At 44.7% G+C, this 15,036-nt stretch overlaps 1 protein-coding gene across 1 annotated transcript in view; it reads right to left on the reverse strand.

Moving 5' to 3' along the window:
• dcc (DCC netrin 1 receptor) overlaps window positions 1–15,036 on the reverse strand; it is a gene marked incomplete at its 5' end in the record, with an annotated part of 175,055 nt that overhangs the window by 27,815 nt on the left and 132,204 nt on the right. The window contains 8 exon segments of the mRNA XM_083669802.1: window positions 2,835–2,867; window positions 4,202–4,396; window positions 5,480–5,587; window positions 6,919–7,057; window positions 7,640–7,812; window positions 10,415–10,510; window positions 13,561–13,755; window positions 14,900–15,010. Coding sequence (XP_083525928.1) covers window positions 2,835–2,867; window positions 4,202–4,396; window positions 5,480–5,587; window positions 6,919–7,057; window positions 7,640–7,812; window positions 10,415–10,510; window positions 13,561–13,755; window positions 14,900–15,010 — 1,050 coding nt within the window.

Raw genomic sequence — 15,036 nt, forward strand, 5'->3', positions numbered from 1 at the left:
ACTTTTTTGTAAACCTCAAGACACCTATGGCAAGTCTTGGAGGAGGTGGCTTTTTTTTTTTAACTGTTCCCAGCCAAAGTTCATATCAGGTTGTTCTTCTGCTTGTGCAGGAATTCTGTTAATACTCTTAATATGTTGCTGTACATACAGTAATAGCATGTTCAGTACAGCATGTTAAAACAATATTGTTACTAGACTATTACTAGATTATGACACATGCACTGTATAGAGCAGAGGAGGCTGGTGGAAGTAGAAATCGGAGGACGGGCTCATTGTAATGCATGGAGCGGAATGAGGAATGGTGTGTTTGATACCGTTCCTCATTCCATTCCACGCATTACAATGAGTCCGTCCTCTGATTTCTACTTCCACCAGCCTCCTCTGCTCTATACAGTGCATGTGTCATAATCTAGTAATAGTCTAGTAACAATATTGTTTTAACATGCTGTACTGAATTATTACTGTATGTACAGCAACATATTAAGAGTATTAACAGAATTCCTGCACAAGCAGAAGAGCAGCCTGATATGAACTGTGGCTGTGAACTACTGTATGTCCAGCGGCCTCCATTGACCTGCTGTGTCATAATCAGAAATTCAAGGCTCCTTTTGATCTATTAACCTGCTATTCTCACCTCTGGTCTAGTGTATATCTATGTCAGCCCATTACAGGAGAGAGACGGTACCTTTGAGCTACAGTAGCTCTGAGCTATGGTAGCTGACTAGCTGCAGACGGACACGGGACCTGCTGGATTTCCAGGGGCTTCACTTTCCCCACTTTCGCTGGTGACGGGGGTTCATCATATGAGGGAGAGGCATGACAGATGGGTCACATTAGGGTGACCACGGGAAAGGAGAACACATCTTGTTTGGACCCAAAGTAGAAAGAGTGAGCAGGAGGGGGACCTATCAATCCACATCAGCTGTAGCTCGCCTCACAGGCAGGGGCTGCAGTAGCCTGTGTCTGTGTTCCTCTCTTTCTTACTTTCTTTCTTTCTCTCTTTCTTTCTTTCTTTCTTTCTTTCTTTCTTTCTTTCTTTCTTTCTACTCTCTGTTCTTTAAGCAATCAGAGAGGCCTAACCAGCACATCGTTCTATGCCGACTCCCTCCTGTCTGTTTAGGGATTATGGAGGCATGGAAAGGGGTAGAGGCTAACATAACTAACACGGCTAACACAGCTAGCATGTCTCTCCTGCTGAAGCTAGCACCATGACCACCAAGGTAGATGCAGAGGGGCCAATGAGAGGGCCATGCCCATCAATCTAAGTCCTGGCATTTTCACAGCTGCCTCCCCTGGCGCCATTTGAGGTGATTTATATGATGTGAGGGCCCAAAACCCACAAGGGTTTGTTTCCTTGCTTTCAACTCAAGCCCATAGGAGCTCATTTGTAGCTGGTGGCCCACATATGCCCGATTCTCCAACATCTGATATTTATTTCGGACTTAATTCATTTTTTCTCTCATGTTTGGGAAGACTTCCCAATGTTAAATGACACTGTTTGTTTAGGAGAAGCCAAAGAGCCTGCGCGGCGCCACGAGGTATGTTTACGATGTTATGGTCCAAGATGTGGGTTTGACTGAGATTTTACGGTGTAAAATCGACCGTAAAGTGATCAAAGTCTACATTTTCCACAAAGAGACGTACCAGCAAACATCAAGGAACCAACAACAGTTTGTTGAGTTAAGTAAAAACCCCAAAAAACTGATCTTGATTCACATTTTGTTTACGTCTCCTCCTGTTCAAAAGTGATTAAATTGAGCACTGAAAGGACTAAACATGTAAATGCGATAACACGTCCTGTAGTTGCATATGCTTTCCACTAATGAACTTCCGTAATTTGTTAAACAGCTTTTTTAATCACTATCTTCTTGGTATTCGAAATAAAACACCGAAATAATCTTCCACTGAATATCTCCAGGAGCACTTGAGTTGTCTCTACTTCATATGCCTAGTCAGGCTCCATCTTCCAGAGTTGTTTGCACAAAATGTCAATTAAAAGCTATTGGAGAGCCCCATCTTCCACCTCCTGTGAACTCCAGTCTCGAGTCTTAATTAATACGAGAACTCTCATTAGTCTGCTCGCGACAAGACGAGACAGTGGAATGACTGCAGGCCTCTTTGACATTCAACACCCTCCATTATCTTTAAAAATAGCAAAGGTGCCTCCCCCCTACACACACACACACACACACAGACACACACACACACACACACACCTCCCCTCCGCCCACCCACCTCACCCACCACTCCTGTCTCTCCCTAAGACAATTTAACGCTAAAAAGGGGTTGATTTAGAAAAACCCTATTACCAATTCAGATTTTTCTAAAGGCAAATTATCTTTGCGGCTACAGAGGAGAGAGAGCCATTCATGAAAGAGGGGGAGAGAAAGGGATGATACGGTCGCACGTCTGTTTCATGTTTTCATTCTGCACATTTTTGAGGGGCGGATGAGGGGAGAAAGAAAAATAATGTCCAAGAGATTTGAATTTTCCTTTTTAAAGCTTTTTTCTCAGGCAAAGGCTTTTTTTGTAATTATTTTTTTTATAAAACAGCCATAATTGGCCTTCATTCCCATCTCTCAAGATAGGCTTTACTCCCCACCTGCCAGCACTGAAGTCGGAGTGGAATGAAATCAGGATAAACCCTCCCCCTGCCTCCACCATACCTTCCTAGGAACGCTGTGTAATTATGGGATTTAATTATTACAAAGGGAAACCCTTTGCCACTGGTCATAAGCTATGGGGACCAGGTGACACAGTGCTACTGTAGCTACTGTAGCCACATGCTAATATCCTCCCACTATACTATGTGACGACTGTTCCTGTCTGCTTACCTTGATCGTTGGCCATTTTGTCCGGGTGTTCCACTGGAAGGGGAGAAAGAGAAGAACATTTTAGTGGAGACAGTCACCCTAGGGGACAATGTGGTATCACGCATAAAACTAGGTTTGTGTGTGGTGCTCACTGAAACAGTCAATCCTATGGGACCTTGTGGGAGATATTTGAATCAATTCCCTTAGCACTGTCAGCGACTAGAAATTGCACGACATGCATGCATGCACACACACACACACACACACACACACACACACACGCACACACCCGCACGCACACACACACACACACGCACGCGCACACACAGACACACACTCTCTCACATACACACTGAATACAATATGTAGTTTTCATTGAAGAACCCTCCCTTCAAAATGTGTATTCATGAACAAGCACCAACTATGCACTTGAACGTCAGAATATATTTGCCCATATTTCAATGTTTTGTTTTGGGCAACACTTCTATGATTAATGGTTTGGCTATTTTGAATAACAGAGTGTGATTGAGTAGAAAAGCACCACTTGATCTCGCCGATTGCAAGCACCACTGCAATTCCCAAACTCAGTATGAGGTCCACATGAAAGCTCCTCCCCGCACTCTACAGCTTGTTACTATCCCACCACAGTTCGACATTTCATTTGATTTAAGCCCTAAAAATAGCTCTGAAGAATACAGAACTGATTACTCGTTTTTCATGTCATGTTTTTCATTTTCGACTCCCTAAATCCAAAAGGCACAAAAGAAGTATTGAACAGCACCACAGCGTGTCAAACACACACATATCTGGAAAAAAAGTGATGAATGCAGTCTAAATAAAAATGTGAAGACAACTTTGAAAACAGCCTAGCATGGCACAAATTAACAAGCTAAACAAGCCCCAGATGATTCACTGCCACCTCACAGATCACTTCAACAGATGCTAAATAGCATGTTAATTAATGTACTCCTGTTGGACTAGCGAGACTTAGCATTAGCGCGTTTCCCTTGACTTACAATGATGAAGACAAACGACACAGACGCTGCAGGGACATAAACCACTAAACCTCACTAAATCACCATGGGCAGCCATTTTGAAGGCCTATTCCACACACAATACAAGCCAGAGTCAGTGCAAGTGAGTGACTGCTGCTACAACTTATTTATGAATTCTTTTCCCGAGGACTCAGCACCCCATTTTCCCCAAGAGATGTCATTCATGGAGCGCACATTGATTTCTGTTTCATTTATCTACAGTACACAGACAGCACATGCTAGAGTATTAAATTAGTATCCCAGAATTGCCAGAGGTGAGTTGGAAAACCTGGGGAACTGTGAGAAGGATGGGGGGGGGGGGGGGGCGTACTCATATTGGTACGGTACACCCACCTTTGGAGGTCCTGAACTGGATGGGATCGGAAAGAGGCCCCACCCCCTTGGCGTTCTTGGCCTGGATACGGAAGTAGTAGACGGTGTCCAGGTTGAGGTCCATCACCTGGTGGGTGAGGCGGTCCCCGCTGATGGCCTCCATCACCCAGTCGTCGATAGGCATGTTCTTATCCAGCGTGTAGTACAGGATGTAGCCTGAGAGGGTTGGGGGGGGCGACATAGAGTAGAATGATGAAGATGGATGGTATAGGCTGGATTATGGTCTGATGGACTGGCTCATTGTAGTGCATGGAATGGAATGAGGAATGGTATCAAACACTGTGTGTTTGAGGAAAGGTATCCAGTGGACTCCATCACACGTGTGTTTGATACCATTCCTCAAACATATGTCCATTCCCACGCATTACAACGACCCCTTCGTCTGATCGACCTCCAGCAGCCTCCACTGCGTTCACCATTCTGTTTCACTTCACTTATCAATCTGACCTTCCACCTCACTGTCTGAGTAGAAGTGTGTGGCGCAAAACTAATTAGCGATTGGATCAAGTTTCTAACAATCCGAAAGACAAAGCAAAACACCCACATGGCTTTTTGGAGTGCGCTGACTGCTATGGACTGTGGGTGGGAATAATATTATGAAATTGAGGATGAATCAATCGAAATGTGTCATTAAAACATACTGTATGCAAACTGACACTAAAAGAAAGTATAAACTAAGAAAATAGAGCTCAATCTCATCGAAAAAAGACTGTTATTTCTCATGGACAAGGTGATTTACAGTGCCCAGGGCCCTGAGGTGATCAGCTATTTGTACAACAATGTCTTTTAAATGTGTGCGCCTACTGTTTACAGATTGCCAACCCTGGCATTGGACGTTGGGTTCCCAGGGGTTAGACCAGAGATTTGTTCCCACACTGTTCATTGTGGCTGAGGGGGGACAAGGATGATGACAGTATCCACCGCCTCGGTCCACTGGTGGCTGCACAGGGAGTGTTCAGTTACCCCGCAGGAAGACTTCAGGAGGCCTAACAGGTCGTTACTGGAGACAGATTTACAACATGGACGTTGGAGAGCACAGGGAGAGGGGGTGGTACTTATGAGGTGGGTGGGTGTTGAGGGAGGTGATGGTGGGGGCAGGCCATCCCCGGACCACACAGTCAGCATGTGATTACAGCTGGAGGATGGAGGAGGAGGAGGAGGAGGAGGGGCACACGCCACCCACACTGAGGGCAGATAGTGTATAGGGTCCGGAGGTTCAGCAGCGGTACTTTGTCTTACCCATGATGCGCCCGTTGGCCTCCATGGGAGGCTGCCAGCTGATGAGGATGGCCCGCGGCCGCCCCTCGCGGCTGATCACCGTCAGGTCCTTGGGGGCCGAGCTGGGAGCTGTCAATCAAAGACGGAGGGAAGCGGCAGGCGTCAGATTTCCGCCACCAACGCACTTAATACCATCATCATAACAGACAGACACACACACACACACACACACACACACACACACACACACACACACACACACACACACACACACACACACACACACACACAGCTCATTTGAATTAATCCTGGTATTACTCTAAGCTTTGATTAAGGCCGAGGCTCAACAAAGGCCAGACAAAAGAGGACTTGCTGAAAACATGTGGCTGGAGCTGAAATAATGTCGTTTATGAACTGGTTTCCTGGGGGCATAGATGAGCACATATTCAAAAATGAGTCATATTCAAAGCATTCTATAAATTGAATTAAAGGATTGCCAAGACGCTTAATCAATATCAAACACTCGGCGAAAAGCCTGTTTTTGTGAATAGTACCACAGGAATTCCGATTCATAACACATTGATGTGAGCTTGGAGCCTACTTTCTCTGTTTCAGATAAGTTTCATATGTTTTCCATTCATTGCTGTGTGAGAATATTGCTAATCACTAATGTCGTCCAAACAAATACACTAGCCTCTCTAATTGTAACTGATTACCTGTGCAGGACCAAAGGTCAGTGTTTATTTAACCATGTTCACATTCCCTCATAATCAACGCTGGCGAAAGAGAGCTGATTATTTCTCCTGGCAATGATCCCTGAACACCACGTCTGCTCATTAGCATTAGCATGTTTTCTTAATTAGGAGACAAGGTCAGAAGTCACATAGCTGGGGCTTTACCAGCCAACAAGAAGGAAACAAGGATTCCTGTAAACAATCTTGGAGATCTAAAGGCTAAAACACTGGGGAGATTGAATGTCACAATTGAATGTCAACATACTGTATATATACAAAAAAAGCATTGGGTGATTTAATGCAGATATTTCAAAGTGTACACTGACTGTGTCATAACAATAATTTGCTGGCAGTACAGCAACTAATCATTGAACAACACAAAACTAAACATTTCTGATGGTTTCAGACCTCAAGGGTATTGTCTAATGTCAATATGAGTCAACATGTTCCACACCATCTGTTGTGTGTATTCAGCTATATGCCTCATCCTCAAATGAATGGAAAATATAGGCGCATAATATCATCTGGAAATGATACAGGGTTTAGGCATACAACTAAATCCACACAACAGATGGCACGGGGACATGGACTCAAATATCGACATCAGACCACCTTCATGGTGTGAAAGCATCTGACAAATGATATTTTAGTGTGATGTCCCTTTTACGGCCACATGGTTATTTGTCATGGGGAACTGAACCAATCAGAGACTACGGTTACACCCACCTGCTTCGTAGGTGGTGGCATGAGCCGTCATACTCCACGTGCTGGACTTGCGACCTTTGGTTACCATGACGGCAAACTCGTACATGGTGTTGGGCTTGAGGCCCGTGACGGTGTGGCTAAGGGCGGTTGTGTCTGCGGACTGAGTCAGAGAAAAACAACAGGTAACGTCAGAAGCTATCCTGTCAGAGAGAGTTCTAGACTGTCAGAGAGAGTTCTAGACTGTCAGAGAGAGTGCCATACTGTACTGTACAAAAACTGCCTTTTTTAATGAGAAAACTGTTTATCATGACAAAACCCCTGAGGGGGGATTTCATCACTTACGCAACACGTAAAGCAGCAGGTTTCCAAATATGAGACAAACATGCTTAACCCTGGTAGACAGACGCTGTGTCGTGTCACCGTTCGATTCTCATACAAGTTGATCTTACGCTCTAAACATTTGTGAATCAAAAAAGGTTCCATCATGTTAGGCTACACCTGGGCTACTCTTCCTCCGCCCCCTAACACCCTACATTACATTACTTGAACTTGAGAGAAAAAAGAATGTTTTCTTCCTTTCTCTAGCACTGTGACTGCTGACAGCACTTGTTCTTATCGAAGGTTTTACTTACTTAGACTAATGTACTTGTTGTAAGTCACTTTGGAGAAAAGTGCCTGCTAAATTACTTAAATGTAAACCAAATCCACAAAATAACGCACAATCCCAACCTTCTAACCTTACCTTGAACTTGCCACTGGTGGAATAGCTGGTCTTCCACTTGACCGAGTAGTAGCGGACCTCAGTGGTCTTCTGGTTCTTGGACATGGAGTTATCTGCCCAGCTGACCCTCACTGAGTCGGGGGTCAGCGCCACCGCCTGCACACCTACTGGGGGGATCATGGGAGTGGACGTATCTGGGATGGGAGTAGGGAATTTATCAAACAAATGGAACAAGTCGTCGTCTGATGGGTCAATGGGGTCTGGATTTTCACACACACACACACACACACACACACACACACACACACACACACACACACACACACGCACGGACACACACCCCACACACACACCACATACACACGCACGGACACACACACACATGGAAAATGTTATACCATGCAAAATAACATAAACATGCAGCCGTGGAAGGATCATGCAGTCAGGAAAATGCGAGTGAGAAAAGAAAAGAAAAGGATGAAGCAGGAAGTGACAAAGGAAAAGAGAAAAGAGAAGAAGAAGACATCCAGTGAGGAGAAAGCCATTACTCTAGACACGACAGAGCAGTGCTGCTACCGCTAACAAAGGTGCTACCAGCTAGCATCAACTACCAGTTATAACTACAGCCACACCTAGAGAAGAAGAACACAGGAAACAGGTCGTTAGTGACAGGAGCTAACTAGCTAACAATCGCTTATTTGGTATCAGAGTTGTCACTTCAAGTAAAGCCAACAGGTACAGTATGATGCATTATTATGTTGTCATATTGTTCTTACTTGTCATTTTAGTTTGTTGACAAATGCTTTGTAGATACACATAACCTACTATGAGTTGATTATGAAATATCTATAGGGACTCAAACATGCTTACGACGAGTAATAACGCATCATATCCATTAGTTCAAGTAAAACGGCACCTAATAGAAATACATCTGTACATTTACACAGCTGACTCAAAGGGGAGGACAGGTAGACAGACAGAGACAGATTGAGCATTCAGGTGAAATTTCATTCTGACACATAAAATTAATGCGTGCGTGTTCTTAACAGAGACGTATTTGGCCGAGCTAGGGAAAAAGATGAATGGGACCCTGGGTAATACCCCTGGGTAATAGCCTGATGTCTATCGCATCATTGGTCAAAAATCAGCACTGCGCATTAGAATACTGATGAAAACCTAAGACAAAAGCAGACAGCAGTCCCAATACATCTTGTTGGATGGCAGCAATGTGAAAAACTTTGTTCTCTACATTTTCATCACTAAATTAGAAGCTAGATGATGAAATGGAGGGGGGGGGGGTGTATGGGTGGGTGGGTGGGGGGGTGAGCTATCCATTTCTCTCCACACCCCTGCACCTCAGACACAGAAGATTAAATGGTGGAAGCGGGGGGATGGATGGGAATATATTCCCCCGCAGTGTTTATTGGCATGGCTTTAACAAGCCGTTTTAATGCGGCTCGTAAAGATGTGGGCCGGCATTAAATGATGAATATCTCTCAGCGGCAGCGCCGGGCCGACGCGGGGCCCTGGCTCTCCGTCAAGCTCCGTTGTGTGAGAGCGTGCGGAGGCGGGATCAGAATGTTAAGAGTGGATCGGAGTAGAACCCTCTCTCGCGCTGCTGCTGCTGCAGTGTGCTTACTGCTAGTGACCTTGCTAGGGAGCATGGTCGTGTTTCAGCTCTTAAGTCCTGGAGTGGGGGTGGGAAGGTGCGTTGGGGTTTGCGCTTTTTGGTGCACATCTGTGTTCCAGCCCGGCCCCAGCGCATTTGATTCCATGTCTCAACTCTTCATCGAGTCTTTGATGGGTTGAACCATGATTGAAAAAATGCCGAAGTAGTACGGTAGTGAATAGCACAAGTGCTGTATTATTCTTACACCTCAAACAACTATGTGATCGAAGGTTGAATCAAAATCGAAACACCTGTGTGAATTGTGTCTATAGCCTTGCGGCTATCATATGATAACAACATATGAAACAACAGCAGCATCTTGGATGCCTGTGAAACAAACCGATGGTGTTAAAGTGGGGATGCGCCTGTGAAACAAACCGATGGTATTAAAGTGGGGATGCGCCTGTGAAACAAACCTATGGTATTAAAGTGGGGATGCGCCTGTGTGAACATCAAAAGCACGCAGTTCACTGGTAGGGCTGCCAGCAAGATGCTCTGATTTCCTTCTGAGGTACGCAACGCTGTGATGAGCTCTCTCTGAGAAGTGTGTGAGCACTCCTTTATCCTCCAAGCTCATCACGTTCCTCCCATTCCGAGACCTACTTCTCTGAGAGGGATTCAATCAAAGGCAATGTGTGGGGACCGTGGGAGACATGCCATGCCTTTGACACATGTACTACTACAACTACTGTCCTTTCCTGTTCTGTCACTTTCACTAATGTTTCGGAATCATCACATTCTTGACACAAAGTATCCTTTTCATGAGGCTGCAAAGGATATACTGTACCAGTGCACCTGTTCACAAGGGACGAGCTAGAGGTTGTGGAGAGGTTGCTACTAGCTTGCTACTCTCTGATTCACCACTGCTTTTTTTTTTTTTTTATACGACAGGAATGATCAGTGGTCATATTTGATGTGATGATTTGATGACGTTCCTCAAACAGTCATAACGAGGGTATAGGGTTGGATTTGAATTATTAATCATTAATTAGGCATATTCTTGTCGGGAGATATATATATATATATATATATATATATATATATATATATATATATATATATGTAAACTCTCCAATCTTAACAAGGGTAACAGTCGAGCCATATGTGTACAGTAGCTAGTGACATACCTGTGATGGACCTGGTGACAGCGCTCTCATACAGCGGCACCCCCTCCCCGGCGTTGTTGAAGGCCTTCAGAGAGATCACGTAGTGGGAGCTGGGCTCTGTGGTAGAAACATCCAGAACATTACTATTAGAGACACAAACGCTGGTAGAAGTGCTTATTCCATAAGGAAAAAAAAACATAGAAAAACAGTTCAACTGAATGCAGGGAAGCTTTAAGTGCAAGTTCAATAAGGTTCAGTGAAGTGGTTCAGGAACATAAAGGAACACTATTCAATAACACGGTACTCTAAATACACCACAGGTTGAAGAGGAAATGGCCATAAACATCTTCATCCTTGAATACGTACATACTCTACAGTAACCTTCTGTCTTTTTTTTGAGTGTGTTCAGCTGCTATTCAGTCCTTTACTAGCCGTTTTAAAACATGCTTTCCAGCTTTATTCATCCCCTCTTGTTCCGCCATTGTTGAACGGAACAACTTGAGAACCCAGCAGCTCCCTCACTGGTGGTCCGCTGCCTAATGCTCAGTGACAATCACATAGACACCTTTTTAAAGTTGTTCTAGTTTCTCCAGATGACGTTCCATATTGAAACCATGGCAACCGGTTGACTCCAATTTAAATATCGATGGGAGCGTTTGTCAGGCCAGGTGTAAAGACGGGATAAGTCTGTGAAATGTGAGCAGCAGCGGCAGCAGCAAGAGAGAGATAAGAATAGCCTACAGTACCAATGTTTACTGAAACAGAAGACAAAAGTATCATACTTTTTTTGTTTGTCTGTTTAATTTTTTATCTGCGCCCCTCTAGAAGAACTATGATGAGGTTTGTTGCTCTGATGATCTGCTGCTTGCCAAACTAAGATAGGAACAGGGATCGCTTAACCAACACATTTGAGCACACGCTTCGCTTGAGATGTTTTCCTCGGAAATAACACACACATTCATAAACGATTACATAAATAATATATTTTATGTACACACGTAGGTGCCTACACTGTACGTACACACAGTGTTCCATTATGTATCCATTATCAGGTTGTAGTGAGGGGGCTCCCGATGAATATTAAAACCATCCAATTTGTTATTGTCTCCTTTCTCATGCAAATTGCTAGTCCTTTTTTAAAATGAAATTTCCACTTCAAGCGTTTTCTTATTACATTCCCTTAAATAATTCCCCTAATTAAACGCTGTTTATAAAAGTGTTACTGAGTATTATTGAAATATATGGATGTTATGTCAATATAAGCATTTTGTTGACAGAACTCGTCTTTGCGTAGATGATTTAATGTTGATGAACATATTAAAATAATTCCTATAAACAATGGTTTAAAAACTTGAAAAGTTAGAAAGAAAATAATCCACTTTCCCTTTAAATCTTTACACAGTAACCTTTCAATTCTTTCTTTTGCTGTTTCATCTCTTTCTTGTCCACTTGTGATGTTATATTGTGCTCTTAACTGCACAATGTTGTACCGCCCCTTAGGATCTGGGGAAGCGCTATACTTATAGGCTACAAGATCAGCAGTGATTTAAGGCTGCTGAGCAGCAGGAAACAGACAGACAGCGACACACAGAGAGAGATAGAGAGAGAGAGAGAGAGAGACAGACAGAGACACAGAGAGAGAGATAGAGAGAGAGAGAGAGAGAGAGAGACAGACAGAGACACAGAGAGAGATAGAGAGAGAGAGAGAGAGAGAGAGAGAGAGGGAGAGAGACAGACAAACAGAGACACAGACAGCGACACAGAGAGAGAGAGAGAGAAAGAGAGAGACAGACAGACAGACAGACAAACAGAGACAGACACAGCGATAGACAGACAGACAGAGTGACAGACAGACAAACATAAAGACAGACAAACAGACAGGCAGGCAGGCAGGCAAGTAGGCAGACAGACAGACAAACAGAAAGACAGCCAGACAGGCAGGCAGGCATGCAAGTAGGCAGACTGACAGACAGACAGACAGACAGAAAAAGAGACAGACACAGAGACAGACAGACAGACAGACAGACAGACAGACAAACAAAAGACGGTCAGGCATGCAGGCAAGTAGGCAGGCAGGCAGACAGACAGACAGACAGACAGACAGACAGACAGACAGACAGACAAACAGAAAGACAGCCAGACAGTCAGGCAGGCATGCAAGTAGGCAGACAGACAGACAGACAGACAGACAAAGAGACTAACATACAGACACACAGTTATGTCCTATACAGCTGTTCCAGCTGGCCAATGTGTTCAACCAGATGTGGAAAGCTATTAGCTACATCTCCAGTCTTAAGTCCTGTCTATGGTCTGATATATGTTGCTGTATAGAGATAGAGTACAGTACATGACCCGTACACGACACCTGTTGTGGGCCACACACACACACCAATCAGGTCAGATACTGTAAAGACAGTCATGTACTACTATAAACAAAATGCAGTGGCAGAAGCAGCGAATAGCTGCGCAACAGTTTAAAATCCCAGTTACGATCTAATCTGTCAAAACTGGCCTCAGTTTTACAGGTATAATCTGCATCCCAAGGAGAATGAATGTAGATCAATCCCAACTAATCCTTGCTAAGCGCTACTGCTATTAGCCTATTCATGGCTTTTCTGAACTCGGCTGGTCTCCATAATGATCTCAGTGCTGCCATTTACTACGCAGAATTTACTCTCTAGAGCGCCCCTATAACTCTGATTTTATTGGGGCATAGAGCGCATTCAAGTGTTAGAACCACATGTGGTAGAACCACAGAAATTTGATATGCCTATTCGAAAATGAGGCGACATCCACTACTACTACTACCTCACACTAGACAGGTGTTGACATATTGACCGCAAAACCTCCCATGAGGAGCCTTCAGACACACACAAAGAGAAACCGGTTGCCGTTCTAAACTGGCCGGTTATTAAATCAGAGGATTCATCCATCACCGTACTGTAGTCCTCAGAGGGTGTCCACGAGAGCAATGGGCTGCTGTGTACCGTAACTACACAACAACACCTGCTGGAAAGCACATGAAAAGGAGGCCGTGAAATTCATTCCGTCCTTTACGTACTCTCGACCCTTCGAGGTTCTGTGGAGGTTTGTTTTTCTGTCAGTTGCTTTTATCAAATGCCAAGGGCAGTTCATCGCTAAAGGTTGAGAGGAGAGGAAGAACTCACCTAGATTTTCAATGGAGAAGTAGCGCTGCTTGCTGTCCACCCGGACCGTCTCAGCGTATGGGCTTCCCACGCCATAGCCGATGATGTAGCCCCGTACCAGGATGTTGGGGTTGAGGGGCGGGGTCCAGCTCATGATGATGCTGTTGGGCAGCGGGCGGACGTGAAGCGAGCTTGGCTGGTTGGGAACCTGGCTCTCTGTTAAAATGAACCAACCATGTGAGCTTCAGTAAAAGGGTTTTACACACTACATAGCCAACCTAAAATGTACTGTGCTGGCTCAGATATTTTTCTTGGCTTCACATTGTAGTACAATACATCTCAGCTTGGTTCGGTTCAGCTTTGGAGTGTGGATTAGGATACAACAGTGCTAACAAGCTAACGTTGCAGCGTGCAACAAAAGGGAGCAGTGCTAATGTTGTGGCATGCTCATACAATAACTCTACTGTACAGTACACAAGACACAAAATGGAAGCTTCAGTGACATCGCTAACGTGCTAAAGTTGCAGCATGCTAAACCTGTGTAAACAAAGGAACGCTAATCAAATGTGACAGTTCATGCCTTTAGAAAATTAGTTTAGCCTGTCCTCTGGTGGGCTGGGGGTGGGGGGGTGGGGGGTTAATATCAGTTTATTGAGTGATAATCCATTAGAATTGCATTACGTCCTGTGTCATCCCCTAAATGCATCTCTCCCTTGATTGATTCATTCCTTATCTCACTGAATCCTTTGCCGCATCACCTTTTTAAAGCATCCCTCCCTAATTGCCTGCCTGCCTGCCATAGCTTGTTTCAGTCACGCTACGTATAATTTAGATGAAACACAACTGCTTTTAAGTTTGAGGCACAGTGCAGGGCATTGCTGTAACTAGTGGTGATGTTCTCTCTCACAGTTAGCAGACTGTCAGTCAAGCAGTTTCAGCATGACCCAAGTGAACAGGGAGCCGTTAGAAATATATGGTGCATACTGTATTCCCAATGAACTTTGTCCCCCCCCCCCCCCCCCACCACCATCTCTCTCTCTCTGACTCTCTTTCTTTCTCTCTCTCTCTCTAACTGTCTCTCACTCTGTCTTTTCCCATCCGACTGCCACATTAGCATAGACAGAGAAGATGCACAAGGAACGTTGAATGCTTGTATGACGCTCGGCCTTTAAAACTGTATGAAAATACCCTCGGTCTCACCAGTATAAATATTTAACTACCTCGCTCACACAGAGGCGATGGACATGTTTGGATGTGAGATCCCAGGCAGCCTGTGGGGATAGGACAGGAGGGCAGCATGCTAGAGGAGAACACAGACACGTAGGAAGAGGCAGACGTGTAAAATGGGTTTTACTCTCACCGTCAAGGTCATTCTCGGGTGTCTCAGCCGTGTACCACTCGCTGGCTGGTCCCGTGCCATTTGCTGTCATGGCCGCCACCTGAAAGCTGTACTGGCTGCCTTTCTCTAGGCCTGAGTAGAGAGAAGGACATGATCAA

The sequence above is a fragment of the Argentina silus genome (genome assembly GCF_951799395.1).
Source record: "Argentina silus genome assembly, chromosome: 5".
Taxonomy (NCBI): Eukaryota; Metazoa; Chordata; class Actinopteri; order Argentiniformes; family Argentinidae; genus Argentina; species Argentina silus.